Source organism: Aptenodytes patagonicus, chromosome 4 (genome assembly GCF_965638725.1).
Source record: "Aptenodytes patagonicus chromosome 4, bAptPat1.pri.cur, whole genome shotgun sequence".
Taxonomy (NCBI): Eukaryota; Metazoa; Chordata; class Aves; order Sphenisciformes; family Spheniscidae; genus Aptenodytes; species Aptenodytes patagonicus.
In genome coordinates, this window is record NC_134952.1 from 81,799,389 (window position 1) to 81,824,882 (window position 25,494).

The 25,494-nt window shown below is 40.1% G+C and overlaps 1 protein-coding gene across 1 annotated transcript in view; it reads left to right on the forward strand.

Annotated features, from left to right (window-relative positions):
* Positions 1-25,494, forward strand: part of NDST4 (N-deacetylase and N-sulfotransferase 4) — a 108,167-nt gene that overhangs the window by 7,294 nt on the left and 75,379 nt on the right. The window contains exon 2 of the mRNA XM_076337314.1: positions 9,202-10,446. Coding sequence (XP_076193429.1) covers positions 9,466-10,446 — 981 coding nt within the window. The 5' untranslated portion in view covers positions 9,202-9,465. The remainder of the gene's footprint in view (positions 1-9,201; positions 10,447-25,494) is intronic.

A 25,494-nucleotide genomic window follows, 5' to 3' on the forward strand; every position in this document is an offset into this window, starting at 1 on the left:
TATAAACTTAATTTCCTGACCCCAAACTGTCATGTAATAAAACAGTGATAAATGCAAGTATTTTATGAGCAAGGTGGAAGTGACTGTTTGAGTTTTCCTCTTCAGAACAATGCCATTTGGAAGTCCAAGAAGCACACATACACATACACACACACACACACACACAAAAGAGGCCTGTGGAGGGTCACCCTGTCTTCATTCCCTCTGCTTGCCTTTCTTTGCTTGAAAGCCATTACTTGCCATTACCACTATTTGCTGGCTAAGACCTGCCAGGTTGTCACCAGTGCTGATGGCTTAGATGATGCTGTAGCCCACACACCTGCTCTAATCAGAGGTTGCTGGGACCACACTCACTCACTATGTGTTTACCCATTTTTCACCAAATCCTCTCAATGATAACAAAACCTTTCAGCCAACGAGGATGAAGGTGGGGAGAGGGGACTCCAGTAGAATTTACTTAAAGAATAAATATAGGGAAGCTGTTATAATGAGTGTTAATGTACCCAGAGCTTGAAAACGGTCTCTGGCTGGCTGGAACCTGGCTTGAGTAAACTCAGAATAAACCTCTGTTTAAACTTCATGTGGTAAACGTGCTGCTCTAAGGATTTAGGTACAAAGCCTTTGTTATCTGGGTTTAAATAGACTTCCTTTGCAGTAGTAATAGATCATTACTATGTGACAGCAGTAGTCTCTCTGAAATAAGTTAGCGGCCTCCTTTTAATTCCTAGCACAGATGTGACCACATCAGACTTTCTCACAACTAGTCCCTGTGACAGGATACAGACACCACAAAACATGTTATTCAGTGAAATATATTGTCCTTGATATAAGGGTGGAGACATTTTAATTATCTTGTATGGTGGCAAACATTTTTAGGCCCCATAAAAGCAATAGGAAGACAGAAAGTGCGGGAAACCATTAACTACTAAAAAAAAAAAGTATAAAGACCAAAGAGTTTAGCTTCTAATAAGCTATTCCAGAGCCTGTGTCTTGTAGGCAAAGGGCCTCTTCATTAAAAAGGGAGCTTTTAAACTTTTTTGTGTAAGAAATCTCCAAAAAGTAAAGTTTCAATAGCTATCCAGCAAGTCTGTAATCCTTGGTAAATTTTCAAAATAGATACAGAAAATCTGCAGTTATTTAGATGCTAATAGAACTATAAAAAGACTTTTTAAATTTTTTTATGCCTTAGCTTTTATATATGATCAAACAAGATGTACAGAGTTTGACTATTGCATTGATTGACTTTAAGGAGTTCTGGTTAGGCAGCCATTACATTGCACAAATGTTGTCTCTCAACTGAATTCACAACACAAATCATTCTATTGAAACTGGATAGCTAATTGACAGCCTTAGAAAAGTAGAAAACAGTAACAGAATAGATGGACTGTAATAAAACATCTGATATAGCATCTCACAAAAGTTTTATTTGAAAAGTTAAATGAATTCAAATTGGCTTCCATTGAAGCATTAAACTATGAATTGAACAGTGATGAAGAGCCATTAACCAAGCAAGATCAGAAGATTTTTTTGCATCAAGTCAGGAGGAATGTTTTGCAGGCTGCCTCAGGAAAACATGCGAAGCCTGTTTTTATTCACCAGCTTTATTCAAAAGGACTGGGGCAATCACAGGATGTTCATTACACCTGCACTCTTCATTAATCCCACTGGGAAAGTAAAGCATCAACTCCAAGGACTCAACCCTGTAGGTCACACACAACTTTTTGCCATGACATTTTGGCTCTGTCATCATGGTTTAAGCAGTAAGCTTCTGACATTCAGATCATCTCTCAAAACCTTCTCTTCATCCTTGGTAGCTCACTTACTTTTCTCCAGATGTCACGAGGGTTGTAAAGACACCTATCTGTTGAAGGGCATTATGCAAGAGCAAGTGGCTATTGCTTCCAGCCCAGCCACGGGTCTGCCAAATGACCTTGGAAAAGTCAGGGCTGTACCCAAGAATAATGCTATTTAGCTTTTCTGAATTTTCAGTGAGTTACTGGTGAAAAGCAATAGATCTTATTACCGTCACTCAGGCAAGATGGACACATTTATTGGAAACGGCATTGCGACGATACTTTAAATTATTTTCTTAAGTCTGGCCACAAAGCTATGGTGTTTTGCCTGATGACATGAAAATATTATGTGTATTTTGGTATATTTTGATAAAGTGCTATATCTTGATATCACTACGCAACATTCTGGCCACATATGGAGCTGCACAAAACATGATTGTGGTCATTAACACCTACCCATTGCAATGGTGACTAGAGCCACTCTGTCAAGAAACAAGAAATATATATATATATATATATATATATATATATATATATATATATAGGTTCTCTCTTCATGCATGGTCATCTTAAGACTATGCTTAAATTATTACTGATTTCTAGGAACTTCCACACCTGACACTCAAGAAAAATCAGCAGTCAGTGATTTGTGAGGCAATATTACAACTACTTATGTTGAAAAACACTGACGTGTTAGAGACTGATAAATTGTGACAATTGGAGGAAATGTCACTGAAACATCACAGATGGGATATTTATGTGCATTTCTGGGTGGTCCAAATGACCGTGGGACTGTTAGAAGTTAATGGGTCAGAAGAAAGAAGTGTTGAGGCTGAACATCAGGCAACATTCACCAGAAGTGTGGTCTGGTTAAGTTGTAGAATAAATTTCTACTAAGAGTTAAGCAATGTGAAGTGTTACATATGGGCTGGAGAATCAAAGGAGGCAACAATTCTATGAGGGAGGATTTGCAGAAAGAGCAATACCTTCCTTATAGTCTCATTAGTTCACATTTGTTAAAGCATCCCACCAATTCACGTAGAATATCTTTGTGGGGGGTCTCATTAGCAGAGGTTATAGTTATCTGTCTAAAAGCATTAATAAGAAGAAAAAAACCACAACACTTGGTGAGTCAGCAACTTCAGATCACATATGAATTAATGAGGACAAAATATGTCTGCTCACATGCTGTTACGACAGTACATCTATCATATGTGTTCAAGAAAGTGGGACTTGTGGTAAGTCAGTGGTGGCTGTCTGCACACCTTCGGAAGTATTAAAGGAATAGAAGTAGTTATTACAAGGTTTTCTCTAATCACAATTCCTCTACTCAGTCAAAAGACAAGTAAAACACTGAAAATAAAGAAAACCACTCCGTTAGTATGCTTCAAATCACACTTGACAATACTAACCATGTGTCGTGGTTTAACAGTCAGCAACTGAGCACCACCCAGCCGCTCGCTCACACTCCTCCCCGGTGGGATGGGGGAGAGAATTGGAAGAGCACAAGTGAGAAAACTCGTGGGTTGAGATAAAAACAGTTTAATAATTGAAATAAAATAATAACAACAACAATAATAATGTAATAATGATAATAATAATATACAAAGCAAGTGATGCACAATGCAATTGCTCGCCAACTGATGCCCAGCCAGTCCCCACCAGCGGCCCCCCCCGCCAGCTTTCCCCAGTTTATGCACTGAGCATGACGTCCCATGGTATGGAATGTCCCTTTGGCCAGTTGGGGTCAGCTGTCCTGGCTGTGCCCCCTCCCAGCTTCTTGTGCACCCCCAGCCTTCTCCGTCGGTAGAGCATGGGAAGCTGAAAAGTCCTTGACTAGTGTAAACACTGCTCAGCAACAACTAAAGCATCGGTGTGTTATCAACATTGTTCTCATCCTAAATCCAAACCACAGCACTGTACCAGCTACTAGGAAGGAAATTAACTCTATCCCTGCCAAAACCAGGACACCATGATAAAAACAGATCAACTTTGGTGGTCCTGGAGCGAGACAAACTGTTAGCTTTGCATGAGTCTGTCTGCAGCAATCAGATGTTATAAGTTTATCAAGAGTGAAGACTTACAGACTTCCTAAGTACCTTTACACCATGTTTCCTAACTATCTTATATACATAGTAAGGGGGGGAGGTGTGCATATGTGTACATATGTGTGAGAATATGTATGTGTGTAAAACCTATCTCCAAATATGCCTTTAGCTGCCTTTCCACCAGGGAGCCTTTTTTTCTTCAAAGCTCAAGTTCTGAAATCATCTGGCAAAGTTTAAAGCCAAAGAAAGATAGAAGTCAAAAGGGTCAAATAGCTAGCTTCCAAGTATTGTTTCATGCATAAGATCGTGCCAGCTTTCACTGAGTGCACAAGTTGAGGTATTTCAAACACTTTGCTTTATATTCATTGATCATCAACTTCAACCTCTGGCATCATTTAGCTTTCTGGAATCACACAAGATTATATGCGCACTATAGACTGATCAAATTGCTGAAAATACTGGAAAATTTGTGTTTTAACTTACAGATGATTATGCATTGAAAACAAACAAAAAGAGGTGAAAGTGCTGAGGAGCCTCTCCACTCAGAAATTATGAGAGAGAGTTAGAACAAAGTTCAAAGACCTGCAGCAGCTTTTACCAGCTAAGCAGCTGTCCTCACCCTAGGTAAAAGAGTTTTCTAAAACCTGTGGTAAGCTGTGAGCAGCTGGCATCAACACCCCTCATGAGCAAAGCCACATTTATAAACACAAAACACATTGCAACTTTGTTAAGCTTGAAAAAAGAAAAAGCTTACTTTCAAGAAGCACCCGAGTTTCATGAGCTCTGTAAAAAAGTCTCTTGGAAACTTTTCTGAGGAAAAAAACCCTGTTTTTTCCTCTGCAGTGAATAGAAACCCTGAACTTTTGCTAATGGTCAACAGGAGTCATTTTTCACTCAAATCAGTTTGCTTGTTTCTGTATTGAATGAGCAGTCATAAGTAAGGAGTAGCAAGTAGGTATCATGGACCATTGGGCTGCTAATAAATGGCAGGAGTCATACAAGCTTAGAAAGGAAGGAAAAGAGGAAAGAGTTGACATAAATTTTTTTAGCCTAAAGGGAAGTTTTATATTCAGAAAATAAGGACGTTCTGATTCTGATTTATGCTGGAATAAGATGAGAGGAAACCTCTGGCCTGCCTCCAGATGAATTACCCGTAGAGCATTCCACGCAGCCTTGCACGCTGGTGCAGGCAGGAGACTAGAAATGACCGTATTGCAGTGATACAGCAAGTGTCCCGCTCCTCTACCCAGCGCCGTAATTGGCGACACGCTCTTAACTTGCTGCAGATGTGAAGTCTCTTAGCTCGATCCGTAGGGTGGATAAACACAACTGTTTGCTTAACATCGATGTCTCTGCTTCCCATAAGCTGAACTAGATCAGCGATCCTTAGCCTACCTACAAGGAGAGGTAAGGAAAGGAGAAAAGCTTACAACAGCCCTGTGAGGCAGTGCTCACCCTGCCCTTTGGTCAGGCTGGCAGCCCCCGCACCAAGTACTCGCCACTGGCCCCCTGCCAGAGCCAAACTGCTCACTTATCACCTGGTTCTCCTGATGGACGATGGAAGGCAGCAACTCTCACTCTTAATGGAGTTTTCCCTATTTACCCAGGCAATAACTTCGTTATTTCAGCTATCCCTCATTAGCAATTTACAGCTACCTTTGCAATATGTTACTGCCTTCTGCAATGTCTGTATTCCCCCCACTGATTAGTTGCACCTAATTTGGTCAAGATGCTTTTTAAATCACTAAGCCCTGTGAAAACTGGACCATGAGAGAATCAGCTTTAATTCCTGATGCAATGTTAACACATGGCATTAATAAGAGGCTGTTTCTCTTCACTATTGTGCTATCAGTTTTAAGTAGTTGAGTCCACTCTCCCAATCAATCATCTTCGAAATCAGTATGCTTTAATCATCAATCAAATGCATTTTATGGGAAAGCAGGAAGTATTATTTAGCAAGGAGGCAGCAATTTTTAAACCTCTGTTTTTCTTTGACTGCCTGAATTAAAGAAAAATTGCAGTTCCTGCGGACAGCTATGGCATCACAACAGAGTTATATTGCAGAGCTCTGCTCTTTCTGGGGAAAGGCCCCATGTCTAAGAAGTCAGCTGAACGCAAGATTGAAGATCTACTGAAGGACCAACTCTGGATGAATGTATCCTTGATTCCTTGATCAAATGTACCCAGCTTTGGGCTTTATCCCTGAAGAGTCAATGAATGCTGACCAGTGACCACAGAAACACAGGGCCTCAAACACCAGTTTCTAAAATGAAACTACATTAGTAATGCTAATTATGAAATACGGCCTATTTTCATGTTCTTCAAATTAATATAGCACAGAAATACTCCAAAGATATTTGAATTTCTGAGCAAATATAAAGCTGTTGAACTTTAAGGGGGAGAGTTTCAAAGGCACAAACAGCACTTAACTTCCAATTATGCCTCGGAAAATGTCCCACTAATGGCTAATATAGCTGATTTATTTTCATAAACTTTAATTACTTCACACTATTTTTTTTTTTACTGAACAGTGTAATCAGTTCAACAGAGCAGTTCAAACACAATGCGCAAACTAAAAAGAAAACGCGCTCCAATGCCAGGTTTCCATATGCAAGTTTAAATTCCTTATCAATTCTAACATTTAGACATCTAGATAAGTGTGAATACTTGTACTTGTTATAACATCTGCATACAACAGATGTACTAGTTTACATTAAATCTGGTTACTAATATTTTTAACTGGAAGAGATTTTACCAATGTTATTTGGATCAGGTCATTTGGGATGAAGACCATATTTTTGTTTTGGCTAGTATAAAGTCAGGGGCTTCTCACATTTTAGTAATGCAAGCAATAGTAGCAGCAAAGAGCTGGCTCGTGAAGTGTATTATTTTGAAAGCCTGCAATCCCGGTAGCTGGGAGATCCAGCAGGACAGAACAGTGAGGAAAAAATGTGCAATTTTAGGTCTCCTTGCAGCCTATTCCCTTGTGCTACAGGTGTAGGCTGAGACATTTGGTAAGCATTCAGTGTGATTTAGTGGCGGATTTCTTAGAGCAAAAGTCCTGGTTTTTTTACTTATTTTTAAACAACAGAGTCTTAATTAAGGTGTTTTACCTGGCCCTGAGGATTTCTGAGACCCTTCTGGAAAGAGCCTGCCTGCAGGCAGGGCTGTCTGCTCTGTAAGTCGCGGTGAGAGCAGGTGCTGCCTGCTAAAAAGCAAGAAAATATTGCCCTCTAGTGCTGAAAGCAAGCAGAGGATGCAGAGTCCAAGAGGGGTTTTTAATTAGTGTTTCCAAGATACCTGCCTATCTCATGCTAACAAAACTACGGCTTGTTGCAATTAGCTGTTTTGTGGGCAGATGACCCACCCAGCGAGGCCGCCCTTCCCAGGGAGAGCAATTCTCCCGATCTGATCAACCCTCCGAGTCGGGCTGAGTGACTCATCGACGTCACCAAAACTGGAACACGGCCTCACAGAGGATGCTTCACCTGATCCAGTTTTATCTTTTGATAAAATCTTAATTGGAGGTTTAATAAGAAACGAGATCCCAGCAAGCAGACAGAACTGCAGAACACGGAAAGCACCAAAGGGGGGGGGGGGCAAATACTCTTACAATTATCAGGATGATTTTGACTTCCTAGTGATAGCTGTGATTTCTTTTTTATTTCTTCTCTCATGCATAAGACATTACCAAATACAGAACATTTTTTCTCATTTCTGTTCAGTTCTGTCCATGGATAAGCTACCCACCTTGCTCACCTTTTGGCCAATTGCTGTGTGACACACAGCAGGGTCACTGATGGAGTAGCCCACAATACAGGGCTACGAATCGCCTAGCAAGCTTCCAACCGAGAAGGGTAAAGCAGATAAAAATCTGAACCTGGCAAAGTCACAAATGGCCTCAGCAACAGCTCCCTCTCTCTAAACTGCGAGAGCAGCAACAAGCCTCTCATGAGCAAGTAGACCTATTAATTCACAATTCCTTCAGCATTCTGTTCATTGCTGGATAAGCTCCCAAAAGCAGTAGAGCACTCTAATACTAGGAGAGTGGTATACGAGGCGTTTAAAGCAAAATTAAAACTTTTCACTTGCGTTTTTAAGATCCTGAACTGACACAATCAAGAGGTTCCTTAGAACTGTATACCAGAGTCATAAAATATACTGCTAGACAAATTTCTTCAATACCTTTCTTCAAGCATTTTCTGGTTTTACGTGTAAAGCTTAAAATGAATGAATAGTTTTCAGAATGAAACTCAAAAGTGTAATCTGAGTTAATGGAGGAGGACACATCAACTGACAAGTATCTGCCCGGAAAGAATGTTTCTTCCTTGCAGTTCAAAAGTCATCCGTTGTTTACAGTCTCACATTGTTCTAATAGGTAAACAATATAAATAATTCCAAAAGATGTTAATTCCTATTTAAATCCATAGAGCAGCATGGGCTGTTTATTTAGTTAGTTTTAATTGCCTCCGAGTCATATGGTTTATTGTTACCAATGGTAATTTTTCATGAATTTAGGTAGAACTACCAGGAATTGCACAAGGGCTTCAGAGCTGGCCAGGCAGTCAGGTTTAAGCACCTCGTACTTCAGCCATACAGCGCAGCAGGGACAGACCGAAGCCCCAGTCCTTTAGCGGGATGGGGACATGCCCACCCAGCACTCACTGAACAACTCCCTTGTGGTACTTTTCATGCTATGTACCACCTCCCTTTCACCCCTGATGGAGGCAGAGGCACGCACAGCTGCGCCCTGCAGTTTTAGTAGCCTACTCATTCACTTGGAAAATCCACGCACAATCTTTATCATTCCAGACAGTCCTTAAATGGGCTGTAAAGTACCGGTCACTCCAGCTACAGAATGGAAACTGGAGAGAAAAATCCTACGAATCTTTCCTTAAAGTCCTCTTGTGTCTTTCACTTCGGTTTCATTAGTTTCACAGTCCAACACAGAATTTATTACCCCCTTCAAAATACTTAGTAGTTTGAGTTTGACATGGAACATGGCCCAATATTTAACAAATATTTACTTTGTGCTAATTTTGTCCTACAATCTTCAGTCATTCCCATTTGCAATAGCAATGAACCATTTTAGATAAGAAATGCCCATAAATTAAGAGATACACGTCCTCAAAAAGTTATGTTCAGACTTCATTTTTATACCCTAAGAAAATGGAAGAGCTGTTTAATGCAGCTTATCTTAATACATCAAGAAAGCAAGTGACACTGAGTGCTCCTTGAACTGTTCATAAACTTCCCTCTTAACTCAGATTACCAGTATCAATCACCATCTTTATTAACGTGTGTTTTTAATTGCTTTATGGATTTTATTTTATTTACTCTTCTTTTACTTCTTGTTGCAGATAATGTTAAGAGTCCTCTTCATTGATTATTGGCAGCTGCTGCATTCTGAGAAAACCTCTTTCACTTTAGCTTTCCGGATCCTTTGACTTCCCGCTCCAACAGCTTTATAACTTCCCCGACAGCTTCATAAATGCACTGCAATGGTCACATGAACGTCTTGGGAGGGGAATCAGCACCTCTGCATCTCCTCGTTCCTATGGCACTTTAGGAAGAGAGAACCAAAAAAGTGGCAAGTCTAACAGAAGTTGGAAGTCCTGCGAAAGATGAATCTAATCGTGAAGCTCCGCAGAAGTTTCAGAACACTGGTCATTCTCCTGGCAACCTTCTGCCTGGCAAGTATCATCATTTCTGCCTATTACCTCTACACCGGCTACAAGCAGGAAATGGCCCTCGTGGAAACCACCGGAGAAGCGGAGTGCGAAGGCCTCAAGCTTCTACCGTACAGGTCCGTGGAGCTGAAAACAGCTAAGCCAATTGATCCGTCTAAAACTGATCCCACTGTCCTCCTGTTTGTGGAAAGCCAGTACTCCCAGCTGGGGCAAGACATCGTAGCCATCCTCGAGTCCAGCAGATTTCAGTACCACATGGTCATTGCGCCAGCTAAGGGGGATATTCCCCCTCTCACAGACAACGGAAGAGGAAAATACACGATTGTTATATATGAGAATATTTTAAAGTATGTATCCATGGACTCGTGGAATAGAGAGCTTCTGGAAAAATACTGTGTGGAATACAGTGTTAGCATAATTGGTTTTCATAAAGCCAACGAGAACAGCTCCCCAAGTACAAAACTGAAAGGATTGCCATTACATCTTTACAATAATGTAGCCCTCAAGGACTGTGTGGTAAACCCTCAGTCTCCCCTGCTGCGCATTACCAAAGCGCCAAGGGTTGAGAAAGGTCCACTGCCTGGCGAAGACTGGACAGTCTTCCAGTTTAACCATTCCACCTATCAACCTGTGCTTTTAACCGAACTGCAGACCTCCAGACCGCCCCCCACGGCATTGCCAAAGGCTGCTCTGTATGCAACAGTCATCCAAGACTTGGGGCTTCATGACGGGATTCAGAGAGTCCTTTTTGGAAACAACCTGACCTTCTGGTTGCACAAACTGATCTTCATTGATGCAATCTCTTTCCTGTCGGGGAAGAAGCTCACACTGTCCTTGGATAGGTACATTCTGGTTGACATAGATGACATCTTTGTTGGGAAGGAGGGAACGAGGATGAACATCAACGATGTGAAGGTAAGGTGAGAATTGGGGGATACCATCCCAGATACATGTATGTGCAAATGGGTATTTAAAAAGAGACAAAGCTTGAAAAAGCTGGCAAGCTCCATTTCCTAGTAAAGGCTGAAAGTGCACAAGTGTAGCTGGCAGATAAAGAAACCATAACCTGAGATTACTTTAAAAGTCTGTTTACCCACATACATACAGAGATGCGTTCATGCATGTGTATATACGTTGATACATAGAGATGGCCTCATACAGTAATGCATATAGTGAACGTACTGGCTGCCTCTTGCTTATATAGGTTCTGCTCAAGGGCTTCACCCAGAGCACCTGGGTAACAAAGGAGACTTTTTATAGCTCACATAACAGAGATCTTTCTTTAAACTAAATAAAAGGATCTCTGTTTCTGGAGCAAGTTTGCTGCTGAGATATCTGAAGTTTTAGATAACAACACATGCTTTACACTGCATTAATTTGTTTTTCCCTATGCGCATACAGACATACACATACATGTGTGTGGCATATATATAAATACCATTTATAGGCATTTTCTGTATTCTTTCTTTTACTATTTCTGAAAAGTAGACAGAACAATAGAAGATGGTTGCCTTTTTAAATCTTACATAACTATCACTATTTTTAAAAAGAACAAAAAGAGCAAAAGCAAAAAAAGCCTGAAAAAGTTAGTCACATTTTGACTTACAAGAATTAACAGGATAGTTTTCATTAGGAGACAAGCATTTAAAGTTACCAGTGACAGGATGGAAGCATAGCCTGCACTTCAGCAAATGACATAACCATCTGCTATGGTGAAAAGCCCACAGACTGTCCTTCGGGGGCTCTTTCAAACTTATTTTCATAGTCTGTAGTATCCAGGGACACCATTAAATTTGTTCAGAGTAATTTTCAAAGATGTGTGCAACTTGGAAAGAATAGACAGAACTCAATTGCATGACAGTTATTTCCTTGCAATTTTCCACATGTGGGAATCATCGTATGCAGAGATTAATTGAAGTTCCTAAGCATGCAACATCACATTCTCAAGCCTTTATTCTAGAGGCTTTTTCCCCTGTAAATACCCCAATGCTTTCATGAGCAATAAGCAAGCCTTTTGTTTTTAAACACAGACTTCTATTTTGTTTCTTAATTCTTATTTCTGTTTCTACAACTTCAGTGTTCATCTGCTTCCTCATCCAGATCATTAAGAGAAGGACTAAAATACCCAACAAAAGCAGTAGTCTCATATACAATTAAAACAATTTTGCACATCAGAACAGTTGGGGTAATTCTATTAGCCAAACCAGGCATATGAATGCTCATCAGGGCTGATTTCTAGTACCAGGCACTCCAAGCGCCTGGTGTCTTGAGATCTGAGCACCGTGCACAAGCTCAGTGATCAAGTGCTCTCCCTCCGGAAATATATGATAAAATGCTCTGAGAAAGGGCTTGTCTACAAGAGGAAATTAACTGAAAAGGCAATTGTGGAACAAGTTTTTCAGCAATAGCTTTCCGCCTGCACATTTTTGAGAGCGTCTTTTTCTGATGTGGTTTGCTCCACTAAGGAAGTCTATTATTCTACATTGGTTAAAGACCCCCTATTACTATAAGAAGAGTGTCCACGCAGAGTCACTTGGAAATTCAAATCATACTTTTGACTGGAATAATCTCAAGTCAGCTCCTTTATTACCCAGTGATCAACATTACTAGGCAAACCTTTCCACCTGTGCTTGGCAGAGCAGCCATGCTTCATTGCTCATTCTAGGAGACACAGCAGTAAACTCCAGATCCAGGGGCTTGAGTAGGAGCTGGGTGGCAGAACCGTAGCTGTTAAAAGCATTCAGCATCACTTTTATATGCTGCACACATTTACCTATCTGAAAACCAAGCAGTCCACACTGCTGAATACCTTGAAAATAATGTATTTGCTAGGATTCAGAAATTTTTTTTGTTTTTTTTTAAAGGAATGTGTGGTGAGCCTTCTTTCTATGGATTATGTTTGAGTCAAGGTATGAAGGGAAGCTTTCATTCTTCCCTCATTTCTCCCATGCACTTCCATTGCAAAGCCACCAGTAGTGCCACTCACAGGATAAATCCTCTCTTTGCCTCAAACAAGAAATCATGCCACAAACACCCACCATGGGGAGAAGTCTTTTGCAGGCACAGGCTCAGAACCAGCCTTCCCATCAAGCTCTCTTTTGGGGACAATAAAAAGTTTATCTCCCTTTTGGACGATGTTCACATGTAAAGCCACTCTGCAACTTGACCATCCATTGATATTCTGTCCTTAACATAGTGGGTTTCATTTCAAATCAGTTACGTGGTACAAATTTGTTCCTCAGGGTATTTCACAAATGCTTGCTACACAAATCAGTCCATTCTTATAGACTGGACATTCCCAGAATACATTAACATTCAAAACAGGATGCTTGCTAATGAACGTAACACTGAAATCAGAGAGTACTTTGGTTAGTTTACAGTAAAGGATAATTACAGCCAGTTAGAGAACAATCTCCCAAGTAAGTCACTGGGGGAAAGAGGCAATTAAGAACCAGTGGGCCTGCCTTCACCCCTTAAGGCAGAGCAGCTTCTTTGCTCGAAAGGCAAAATAGCAAAGGGAGACAATATTTAAGAGGCTGATATTTGAGTGATGTCAAAGTATTGCCATGCATTTTGAAGCAGCAGCTGTGGCCAGCTGCTCCGAGCGCGTTGCGTTTTCACAGCAGGTGAGAGGCTGTTTCTGACACACGGAGGCACCGTGAGATTTAGGGGCAGGTTGTGCTTGTCCTGTAAGGGTATGATAAGGGTGGAAGCATGAATGGCTCTGATAGCTAGTGGGATTAGCACACGCTCTGTATGTTGTTCAACAAGAACGTGGCAGAATTTGGATCATCTCCTTTCTTTCCTGAACTGCATATTACAGGTATATTTAGCACCAAAAAAACCCCCAACCCCAAAAAACCAAACAAAAAACCCCCCACAGTCCACATTTATAATGTCATGAACCTCAAAACTCATTTCATCCTGTCCCCTGCAATGCAAGTTTAAAACATCAGCATCACCAACATAAAAGAACATATTTGTTATTTATAAAGTGCTTTCAAAAACAAAATGAGAGAACCGTATAAAGCAGTGCTTGTAATGAAACAATTTCTCAACACAGTACAATCCACTGCATCATGCCACATCACTGCTTCTCCAGTTCCTTCAGTTCTTAGCATTTGTTACTGCAAACAGCATAGGTTCGCTTTGCAGAGTTATACGGACTCTGTTAGGCTCTCCTAAGGTGCCACGCACACCGGTGTCCCTTGGGAACGCTTTCACACAAGGCAGATTCCCAGGTGCGTGCAAGAAAACTGCAAATGAACGGTTACACACCTCCTAAACTGTATTAAAAATACAACTAAATAACCTCACTCTGCTCAACCTCTTCGGCATTTCCTTCCAGTGACCAAATGTATAACTGCCAACACAAAGGACACATGACTAGAAATGAGTCTTCTGATAACAGTATTTATATGTAACAATAAAGAGACGAGTAACACTGTTCCTGTGTAATTACTTCCTGCAACTTAAATGTTTTTATCCCTTCACAAAGCCATTTCTCAATTAGGTGCTTCAGGGATATATATAGTTTTATAAAGGGCGGCATCAGCTAGAGAAACAGAGATTAGAGAGCGGTGTTATTATGGGCTCTGTTTAGCACAAAAGATCTCCTAGTCCCTTGTATTATAGAAGTTGTGCAAGGTCATATCTGGCTAAGTAATTAAACAGTAACTCAGCAGAGCCACAGAAAGCTATTTTCCCAAGCTTTGCGGAGATCTCTCTTGAGCCTAGCGAGCCTCTGCAAGTGAATTTCTCCCTTTCCTTCCTGCCAATATATTATCTCGCTGATTGATTTTAGAAGGCAGAAGACTCAAGAATTCATCAGTTAATTTGCAGAATTACTGAATTCGTGTACTTGCAAATTATATTGGTTCCCAGCCACACAACAAGTCCAGGATCACTGGCATCAGTTGTTATGTTGATCAGTTATTAGTTACTAGAAAGGCCTGGTTATGTTGTGTCTGCGACTGCCGTACAGAAAGAATACAAAACTTTTACCTTTAAAGTTTCCTTTTAACTGAGCACAAACAAAGCTGCATTACCCAAACAGGTAGTAAGAACTTGCTAAAGTGTTTCTTTTTTTTGTTGCTGTAGTATGAGCTAGTACAATATTTACTCACCCAGGAAGAGCTCAATGCAGCGACCAGGGCTTTTTCAACATCTTTCACAAATACACTTTCTATTGTTAACTCAAAAAACCCTGCAAGATCACAATACAAGCTAAGGCTCTTACTCTTTAATAAATAAATAAATAAATAAAACAAAACAAAAAGCATTAACCTTTCACTTTCTAGCCTCCTCTTAACTCTAGGACTCACACTGCAGCACAGTTTCCCTTCTATAGTCTTCTTCCTGGTGGAGTCTCTCAGGAGCCACCTGCTTCCCCCTGTTCCCCCACTCTCCCAGCTGGAGCTGATCACCAAAGAGAAATCACTAGTCCCAGCACCATCATATCACAAAGCCCCTTTCTCTAAAAGCTATGCTTCCCTTTTCTGTGTTCCCTCTAATTGCTGCCGTAAAGGCAGGAGCATCCTTGTGGTTTCTGAGATGCTATCAAACGATGGAGCAATGCTTGGGAATGTCCTTTGTGTTGCTGTTGACTGCAGTCCCTCCTTCTCCATGCAGCACCAAATAGCCCCCCTGCATACTCCCCGCTTCTTCCACCCTAAGCTTCAGTCCACTTACTCCAGTGGAAATAAGAATTACATTAGTCTCTGACACCTCCTTACTTCTACAGGTCTGCACGTTGCCTTTGACCTTCACCATCATTAAAGTGCCTTGAACACTTAAAGGCTGTGATTTCTTGCTCATTTTAGTATTTTGAAGATGAGAATTCATGTTGGAGTTGCATCTTTTCTGATAATTCCAAATTGAAGCGTACTGGCTCAGCAGGAGGCTGAGCTCAATAACTGAATCTCTCCAGCATATGCTTTTTCTGATCTTTCTGCAAGGACAATTGCTTTCAGGTGGAATAATTAGAAATGTCTGGGCCACATCACCAGGCATGGCAGAATGATAGGCAGTACAAAGCTGTGGGTGGGCACAGGGTGGGTAAAGCTCTCCGTGCTGCTGTGTGCAAACCCTCCTCCCTGTCCACGCAAAGTCTAAATGCCCTTTGAAAGAAGGAATTTAGTAAACTGTTGTAGACCAATGCTCGTTCCTACTTCAGTTCTGCTGGGATGCCTCACCTCTCGTGCTGTTTGGAGTTGGTGGTAGAGACCCAAGCCAGGCATGTGGATGAGGAAACTCTATTTAACAATGGACAATAACACATTTCTGCATCCCTTTGCAGAATTTGGCATCTAGTGTCATGGAATATGCCCAGCTTTCTGTAGAAATTTGCCAGCAGTGGTCAAGACCAGAATTAAGACTCAGGGAGGATTATAACAGATACCTGGATTTCCAAGTCGGGTTTCTGAAGACTTTTTCTGGATACTCTACTCCCTTGTACCCTTCCTGTACTCACACACAACTGTAGGGAAGATTATGATGGAAGTTACAGCAGCCCAATACCTCAATTTGCATCCAGTTAGTTCCACATGTACTCAATACCAATCCCCAAAATCCCCAGTGCTTGAGCAAAATTTGAAACTCCTAATGCTACAAATAAGAACTAGAAACAAATCTTTTTTTATTGTTCATTCATCTGCTGCTTTTTCCTGCAGCAGAAGCTGCAAACAGCAGTTGCTTCCTTGCCGATAATGTGAGATACAATAGTCATCCCTATAGCCTTTTTATAATAGTAAACTCCTGCCAGTAAAGTAACCACACCGATGGACAGTACAAGGAGAAACTAAAACCAGAAGACGTATGAGCATAGGAAGCTAGAGGAGACAGCCAAGCATTAGTCATTATAGGCTATGTTGCCCTTATGTCACCTTTTAAAGCACGTGAGAGTGGCAATGAAGAACACAATGATGCGAAATTCTGGAGTTCCCACTTTCGGATGGTCTTAAAGACTTTGAAAATTAATTTAAAAAGCAGCTGAGAAGGCATTATAAGACAAATTTAATAATCAGACAATCACTTTAAAAATGGGAGTGTCTACTCCATTCTGCTTCAGCAGAGATGACAGTTCATTCAATATTTCCCTTGTTCAGGTCTCTTGAATCACCCAACTCTTTCTGCAATAATTTGAGTGTTGAATACTGCTCAAGCGCCTTGTCAAAATACATCACACAAAATGTTTCATACTTTTTTTGTTTCAATAAGGCCTGTTCTTTCATTCAGAATTTCAATACTGATGTAGTTAAAAAACACAATTCCTTTGCCATCAGCAAAACATTTATTTTTCTCCTTGGCCGCCTGGCGGATTGACTGTCTATCCGAGTACCCTGCCTGAATTATAATAGATTTGGGGTTCTCTCATCGGCCACATTTCCCACTGAAGATATGGTAGGTCTTGACAGTGTTTTATACAGTCTTGCCAGGAAAAAAAAAAAAATCTGGTGGCTCTAGTTTTCTAGCTCTTTCATTTTGTTAGTTTAGACAATTATGTTCCTTCCATGTGTCCCACACATTAAAAGGGTACCTCTATCACATGGTCCAAGCAAGATTTTCCTGAATGTTTGAAAACTCACTCGGAGTTCTCCTGTCCCAGAGGGCACACTGTTTTTTTGTCTGCAGGGTTACAAGACTCCAAGCAGTGCACTTCGATATTGTTCGTACAAGCACCACAGAATTATAGCAAATCTGAATGGTTTTTTTCCCAAGAAAAACAGTTTAATCTTTCACAAAGCAACCAAATGAAGTAAAAAAACAGAGACAAATCATCCTTTGTTATTTGCAAATAGCTGTAAGAACTTGGTAGAGCTTAATTTTGAAAAAGATAAACAATTCTGAAATTTTAAAAAACAGCACAATACCTTTTAAAATATAGAAGGGCAGGGGGTTTTAGTTATTGGTCTAATTCAGAAATATCTAGTGCTCGCAGCCTGTGCTCAGCATCATTGTCTTGTGACACATTCCTTTGTCTACACTTCTGCTGATTTCCTGGATTTGTACTGATTTCTCGAATCCCTTCTCCAAAATAATTCTGAAGTCGTAGGTATGTCAGTCATACATATATATATATGTAGCCATACATACCAGAGTAGCTTTTCAGGATGTATGTGGTACCCTATTTAATTTACCTTCATTTAATTTAATTTAAATCATTTTCATAACATTTAGGGAATCCGTAGGAGCCAAAAACCATGGCTGCTTTATATCAACCTCTCAAGAGGCCCTCAGTAACCTGAGTTTTAAACCAATGCATATTAGTTACAAAGGAGCAATAATAATTGCTTCCTGTATAGCAGAATAACACTGTGAAATGATCAAATACCTTTTTAGAAAAGCTAGCCAATGCAGACTTAAAGAGCGGTCATAATTATTGCCTTAAAAGCACGTGATGCAGCGATAAACACATTACCATGAATGCCATATATAATGCAGTTACTTTAGTAGCAGTGTCACTTAAGTAATTTTAAATATGCCTTTGTCATCCAAATGTGAGCAGAAGAAACAACACTTAGAGCAAAAGCTCAATTTAGTATCATTAGCATTATTCAAATGATTTGAAAATGGTGATGCTCAGAAAAAGGGTGACTAGATGGAAGGATGGACAAACAGATGAGAGAACAGAGAAAATCTCAGAGAAAAGGAGGACTTTGAAACTTAAAATATTTAGCAATAATTAACTAGGACATTTTCTGCCCACCTCTGTATCGTAATGTAGTATGAAAACAAATCTTCATCTATGCCTGGTTTCAAATTCTTAGACAGATCTATCTATCTATCTACTTATACCTATATACACATACACTCACACAAATTAAACCTTATGATCTTTGTCTGTTCTATGAATATGGCCATAGACCCCTTCAATTAATACTTTTACTTCTAATGCTATACATCTCCACTTGTCTTCTTTCCATACAGGCAGAATAATGTAAGGGCTTTTAGGTAAAAGTTACCAAATTCCAGCTTACGCAGAGGGCAGAATAAGAGTCTAGTAAGAGCTGCACCTCAAACGCTGGGCTTGGTGTCCCTCTAAAGCGCAAAATTACTTTCTAGTAGATGGGCACTGTCTATTAATTTTCATTCCTGAAGGTAAACATTACATGCCAGCATGCGGAACTTCAGAACTGGTAAATCGTAAGCAGATTACGATACCAGATCATAGGATAACCTTCAAGCTAAACCTCCTGCTTCATTTCAGAAAAAAATGCCTTTGGTCAAAATCTAGGACGTGACCATTGCTTCTAGTGAGCTGTGCATTCATCTACGGGAAGATTTAGGCTTTCCCCAAAGGGCTGGACAATTTTCATAAGGTTTCCTTTTCCTCTGGACGTACAGAGAGTCCAAACACTTTTACAGGGACATAAGAACAAATGACCTTCTGACTCCATCATTCAACATGAGTCATGCATAGCTTGGAATAGTTAGAATGAGTCATATATTGCTTTCAGCAGAGTTTGTCGGAGAATATTGTTTTGCATACAAACACATTGATTCATCTGGAGAAATTCGCTTCACAGGAAGCTATTTTATTTAGGAAATTTCATATGGTCTGTGTGTAGCTACTTTAATAAATAAACAAAAAAATGAACGATTGCATTGAACATTTGAAATTGTGACAGTTTGATATAGTTATTTCACCGCTGACGGGGATGTCTGTGCATCAGAGAGTTTCTTGGTTTTTTTTGCAGTGATCATAAGCACACACACAAAGAATCAAATTTGATGAGAAAATCATCCTGCCTTTTATGTTTATGTCACCAGATAATATTCTGGTGACTGGCCAAGCAAAAGAAGATAAAATCATGCAAAGCATTCAGGGTTTGCTGTGAAAGCACAAGCTGTAATAAAACACTATATGATGCATTGTGGTTTTCCATCAGATGCCAACTCGTTAGACCTGATGGTCAGTTTTTGACCTATGACCATTGGCATGGCAACTCTCCAACCCTTTGTGGAGACTCAAATCAAGGCTTTCCAGCTTAAAACCAAGAGCATCAATGGCAGGTGATGGGTAAACCCTTCATTATTTGCTAGTGTTTAATGGATCTCTCGGGACGGTCTGGTAGGTACACCTGTCATAGCTGTAATGCCAGCTCCTGTGAACAGGTACACATTTGGGAGACTTGGGCACCAAATGTTGTCTATCAGTCTCTCGCTTTATACCAGACCCTGTGGCAATGCAGTATCGCTAGGGCTTTCCAAGGATGATGGTAAGAAACTGCAGATGGTTGGCTCTCCAGATGCCAATCTCCTGAATAAGGCTAACATCTGTGCACACCAGGTTAGCACTGCACCAGCAGTACTGAATGCTGATCCCTCCATCTGTATCGTCAGGTTCCAGTACAGGTTATAGTTTTGGCTGATTCTAGGGTTTTTTTTTTGTTGTTGCCAAGATATATAGCAGGCTGAACCAGAAATACATGGGAGATCACCTTGTTCTCCATTACCATGGCCCATGCTACAGGTGTATGCCACTGCCAGCGTCCCAGGAGGGAGAGGCAGCCTGTTCTCTGTGCTCAGAGAGCAGGGCAGTGCTCACAGCCATAACTATAAAGCTCTTTTTCAATTGCCTCAGTTGTTTCCATAGTAGGGTTGATTGGGAATGTTTGTACCAAGACACGCTACAGTGCTGGCGTTATTTGGGGCTAGAAGTTTGCAGCACCCATGAAACTTCACCCATGCTCACATGAACTTACAAAACGGTGAAAATGTGGACACCATAGTGCTGGGAAGTTCCTGAAGAATCTTCCCCTTCCATAGACTCCCGGAGCCCCCTTAGGAATTTTATGAGATCACTTTATTTTTTTGCTGTGTGCTGCATGCATGCCCGGAAGCACCTGCTGGGGGTTAGACGTTAACACGTCTCAAATGCAACCCCCCAAGTTTGCTATACAGGACACCCCAACTCCGTTTGCAAAGATCACTGTTTAATGCCCCGCTCCTTTGAACCCCCTCACAGAAAGACTCACTTCTTTCATGCGTTTTTGCTGCCAGTACGGATTACTCATTCGCCAGGTTGGGAGAGCGCCCGTCTATTTACTGCCGCACACACGCTAGTAGCAACAAGGTTCTCCAGTAAATCCCCCTGCTTCTTCATTGCCAGCCTATTCTCAGTTCGGTAGCGGGATGCCAACATCAGCTTTAGCTTACCCGTCATTTTCATTTCGTGGCCTTTAATGTCTTATCCGTATATTTATTAGCACCACTATCTACGCATCCCTTTTACGGCGTCTGTTCTGAATGCACAGTGGTACCCTTTCCAAGCGATGTACATGGATGCAGCCTAGCTTTGTATCCAACTGCAATCTTTTTCTGCAGGCAGCAAACACAATTACTACATAAATACAGGAGGTGAGAGGAATAAACCTTTGTTCCTTATGGGCCAAATGCACAAGGCAATGTTTCTATGAGATTTTCTTAGAGATAAGAAGCAAAAGTAATTTGAAGACTACTGCCCGTAGAGCATCATCACCCACAGAGAGGAAGCCACACATTACATTTTTATTTTGATGGCAACCTTTTATTCTGGAAACATTGTCCAAATAAAGTAATATTTCTCCTTACGATTAGTCTTCTATCTGTGCCAGAATATGCAGTGATCCTAAAATCAAGGTTTCTAACTGTTTATGAGATTCATCTGCATAGGATCTTACAGCATAAGTGTCTTTTCATTTATTAAAATCATATTTCTTTCACATTCCTGTTTTTATTATTGAATATGACGTCGTAAAAAAACCTCGCTAGTTCTACAATACTTACATAAAAATTATTTTTGATTGCTATTAATTCATTTCTCCAAAAAAAGTACAAAATAATTTTTTGGTCTCATGGGCAATTATAATATTATAATATAAGACTATTTAGTGATTTAAACATGTCATTTCACGTGGACAAAATGTCTACATTTGTAATGGAAATATTAAATATGATCAATTATAATTTCAATAGTTACAACATTTTATACAGAATATTTTATAAAATAATTTCTCTCAAGAAATGCCAGGATCAAAACAAAACTTTTTTTTTTAACCTTAATAGAATTTCATTTTCAAAATTAACAAGAAAATGAAAGGATAAGTTATTAATAATTTCCTGCAAAGCAGCGTATTAGTAAAAACACTCTGGAGCTTTCTGAACAGCATTTTTGTTCATTAGGATTTGATTTATTGCAACACATTGCATGTATTAAAGTTTTGTGATTTAAAAGTCCAGCATTTATCATTGATTAGTATAGCATATGATAAAAAGCTCTTGTATTTCCAGTTAAGGTTGGCACAGAAAGACTGCTAGGGCAACGTGGTGTCCTTCAAATCTGAGAGTTTCTTTAAGAGCGACTTTGCCTGTTTAGAGTCCAGAGTTTGTCTTACCCAGGTCTGTCGCCCAAGTCCATAGAGCTCACAAGCGTTGTTCTGTGGATGGGTTAAAGTGTACGTGGATAGAGGTTGGGAAGAAAAGTAGTTGCAGCAAGTTGAAATTCTTGAAGTTGAGTGAAACTCTTATTTTTTTCTTAATTTGTTTTTTGTGAGACAGGGTCTCCTAAATCCTGGATTCCTTTAAAAAAAAAAAAAAATTCTCCTTTTTTATTTAATTAGCAGTAAGATTTACCACAAGCTAGTGAAGGTTAGAATAGCCTGTTCCTTTCTGAGGCCATTAAATTTGAGCAGTAAAGGCATTATCCCACCTCTGGCTCATTTTAGAAAAGCAGAACCAGTGACCGGCTGTTTTAACTTTCACCTGAAAGAAACTAATGCCTCCCCATCCCCAAACATACTCTATTAGCAAAACATCACCTCAGTGTTAATCTCTGATAAGATGTTTTCTTGAGGAAATAAAGCCACAGATGATTCCTCCCCCCCCCTTCAGGAGCGCAGATTATAAATACCGTTTACCAAGCCATGACAGTTTCTCTAAATATCTGTAAACCTTAGTGTTTTCTACATTTTTGTTCTTTCTTCATATTACCAGCACTCTTTTAATCTGCTGTTCACGTTTTCATCCAGACAGCACCCAAACAAAAGTGGAACCTATGGTGTGATATACACTCAGCTTCTCTAGCACATGACATCCGCGCTATTTTTAGCACTTCTGATTGGAGAAGGCTGAATTAGTTATCTGAGAGTGTTTAATTTTTTAAATTGATTTAGTCATTTAATTGGCATTTTTACATTTATTTTTTAAAAAATAACAAATTAAATATATTAAAACTAGTGCCTACTTCCCAATACTTTCTGACCAAGGTATGGTGAAATTCAAAGAATTAGAGCTTAAACTTTTAGTTTTCCTTCCTTCCAACTTGTTTAGCCATTTATCCTTGGACTAAATGGGTGAAAAATCCTTCCAAAATGGTGAAGTGGCAAGACAGGGGAAAATGAAGTTTATATTCTTGTTACTCAATCAACTTGGACTGCTCCAGTGAAACAGTTTCCCATGGCAAAATGTTGATTTATTAAATGCAGAATGTTCCACTGGAATGTGATTTAAACAAAATTATATTCTGCCAGCTCACCTGCGCTCTAGCAGGCTGAAGGAAAAGTGGGCAGTTTGAAGAATATTAAAAAAATTTCCAAAAGATCATAATTAAATGTAGCTTTGGAATTGCTGATCTTCCAGAAATTAAAAAATGCAAATAATTCACACTCTGCTCAGAGACTTTTTTAATATGAGAATATCCCAGGAAATGGATATTTCAGATTTTTACTGCCTCTTCATTTTATGTAAAAGCCAGAATTATTAATGTAACTTTTACATTACGTATTAAATCCAAAATATCACCATTTAAGCAATTTCTAAAAGTTGTCTCAATATTATACTTGAACTGCCTTGATTGAATCAGACTGAATCGAAGTCATGGCCTTCAAGGACATATGTTTTTCACCCCAAAACATCAGACCTTCAAGTAAAGACTGTATAAAGAATGTTTGAATTCACATTTTTGACAGCATACCGTATTTGCTTGCCTTCCCCAAAACTCATGAAATATTGGCTCTTAAAACTGTCAGCGATTCTTGAAAGCACAAGTGCTTTTTTGGTTGAGGTCCAATTGTTTTAACAGGGTAAATCTCAGTATAATTTTCCATTCCCTGGGTTTTTAAACTCCTCAGAAGTCTGTAGGTCTGTACATTAGCCTGCTCATTAATAGTTTAGGTACAAAGCCAAGATCAGGATCGTTTTAGTTAATAGACGTTTTGATATTGATTTCGATATCGAGGGGGTTTGGCCTCAAAACTATTCTCTGCAAGAGCAGCTCCGACCGTGCTCTCAGGGCTTTGGAGAGGCGGGGAGGCGACAGCTGGCCATCTCTGGGGTGCCTGGGTGCTCCCCCCACCCTCTCTCCTATAGCCATAGGCACAGATAAAATAGCTATAAGCAAAGACGACAGGCCAGACCCGCTACCTCTGCCTGGTTTGTTCCTGTGAATGTGCGAGGAGAAAAGAAAGGCAGGAATCCTAGATGGGAAAGGGGCTGTAAGATGCCACGGGCAGCAGGTTGTACCAGGGGAAAAGCAGCGTGGTGAAGAGCAAAAGAACATGGGAGAGGGCTCAAGGGATGAGGATCAAAGCGGACCCTGGATCAGGGCTATCCTCTCTCCGTTTTCCAGTAATATTTAATCCCTCCTTTGTAATAATATTTACTGTAGGGTTTTCAACAAATTAGCACAAATGTTTGGAAATCAATTGAATATACATGGATAAATAAGCATTAATCTATATGTATCTATAATTAATAGAGACTAAAGACTCTATAATCTTATAAATTTAGGAAATCTTTAATGGAGCTCCAGGCATAAGTGTGAACTGCTGAGGCTACGCTCTGCATGGTTAATAATAATAATGCATTTCTTTTTAAAAAAATAGGTTCAGCTGCAGAATGAGAATTCTTTAATAAAAAAGCTCTGCATGTGTCCTCCTAGTAACATATCCCAAGATTTATGTGCATCATAAACAAATATGTCTGTGGTATTATAAAGTGTAATTCCACTGTATTTGTTATTGGGCAAGGGAATAAGGTTTCCCATATGCTTTCACTATTATTTCTCTTGTAACTGGGAACATGCTGCCAGTACATTATCAGGAAATAAAAGCTACCCATCACCGCTGTAAATATTGCAAGATGGGTGTTACAGAGCAGCTCTGTGTTAAAGACCAGAGGGGATTTACTCTCAGCCTTCAGGCAGCAGGTACATTTCAAAGCTCAACAGCAAGAGGCAAAGCCTCGGACTACTGACACCTTGTCATTTGTTTGCTTAATATAAGGAAACGTTTTGCGTTGACGATACACACATTGATTTCAGGAGTTTAGGATGACGCCAAAGGGAGGTTTAGAAATTTCCAAAGACCAGGATCTCGGCTGAGACTTGGAGGTAAAATTACCTATGCTCAACTTACTCTTTGTCTCTCCTTCCAAGATTTCACGAAGGGTAAAAGGAAACTCCCTTCTCTTCCCCCATATGTCGATAGCTGATACTACAGTGGACTAAGCCATAGGGGAAAAGAAAGTCTCTTTAGAAAAGGGAGTTTATTACTCTTTTACCATTATTGTTATGGTTTACGTTGGGGGGCACAGCCAACGAGCCCCTGTATATTGCACTGGGCATTCTCCGAAGGCAATACAAAGTCCACCCATTGACATGGGGGTACAACAGGGCAGCGCAGTGCTGGTTGAACACCCTCTGAGCACTCGCCAGGCTAGAGTAAAATCACTTGAAACCATTTTAACTGACTAAATGTGTTGGGGGAAAACTTTTGGCTGGATTGCGTACTTTCATAAGTACTTGTCCTCGCTTTCCTCTGTTGCTGTATCGGACAATATTCTGTGCTATGCCAACACAAGAGGACGAGCTTGTAAATGTGAAAAGCTACAGTTCATCGCAATACATATAGACAGGTATGTGCCCGTAGATCTACATGTATGTAAAAGGCTGGAAAGAGCTCACTGTAGGATGGTTAAAACCAG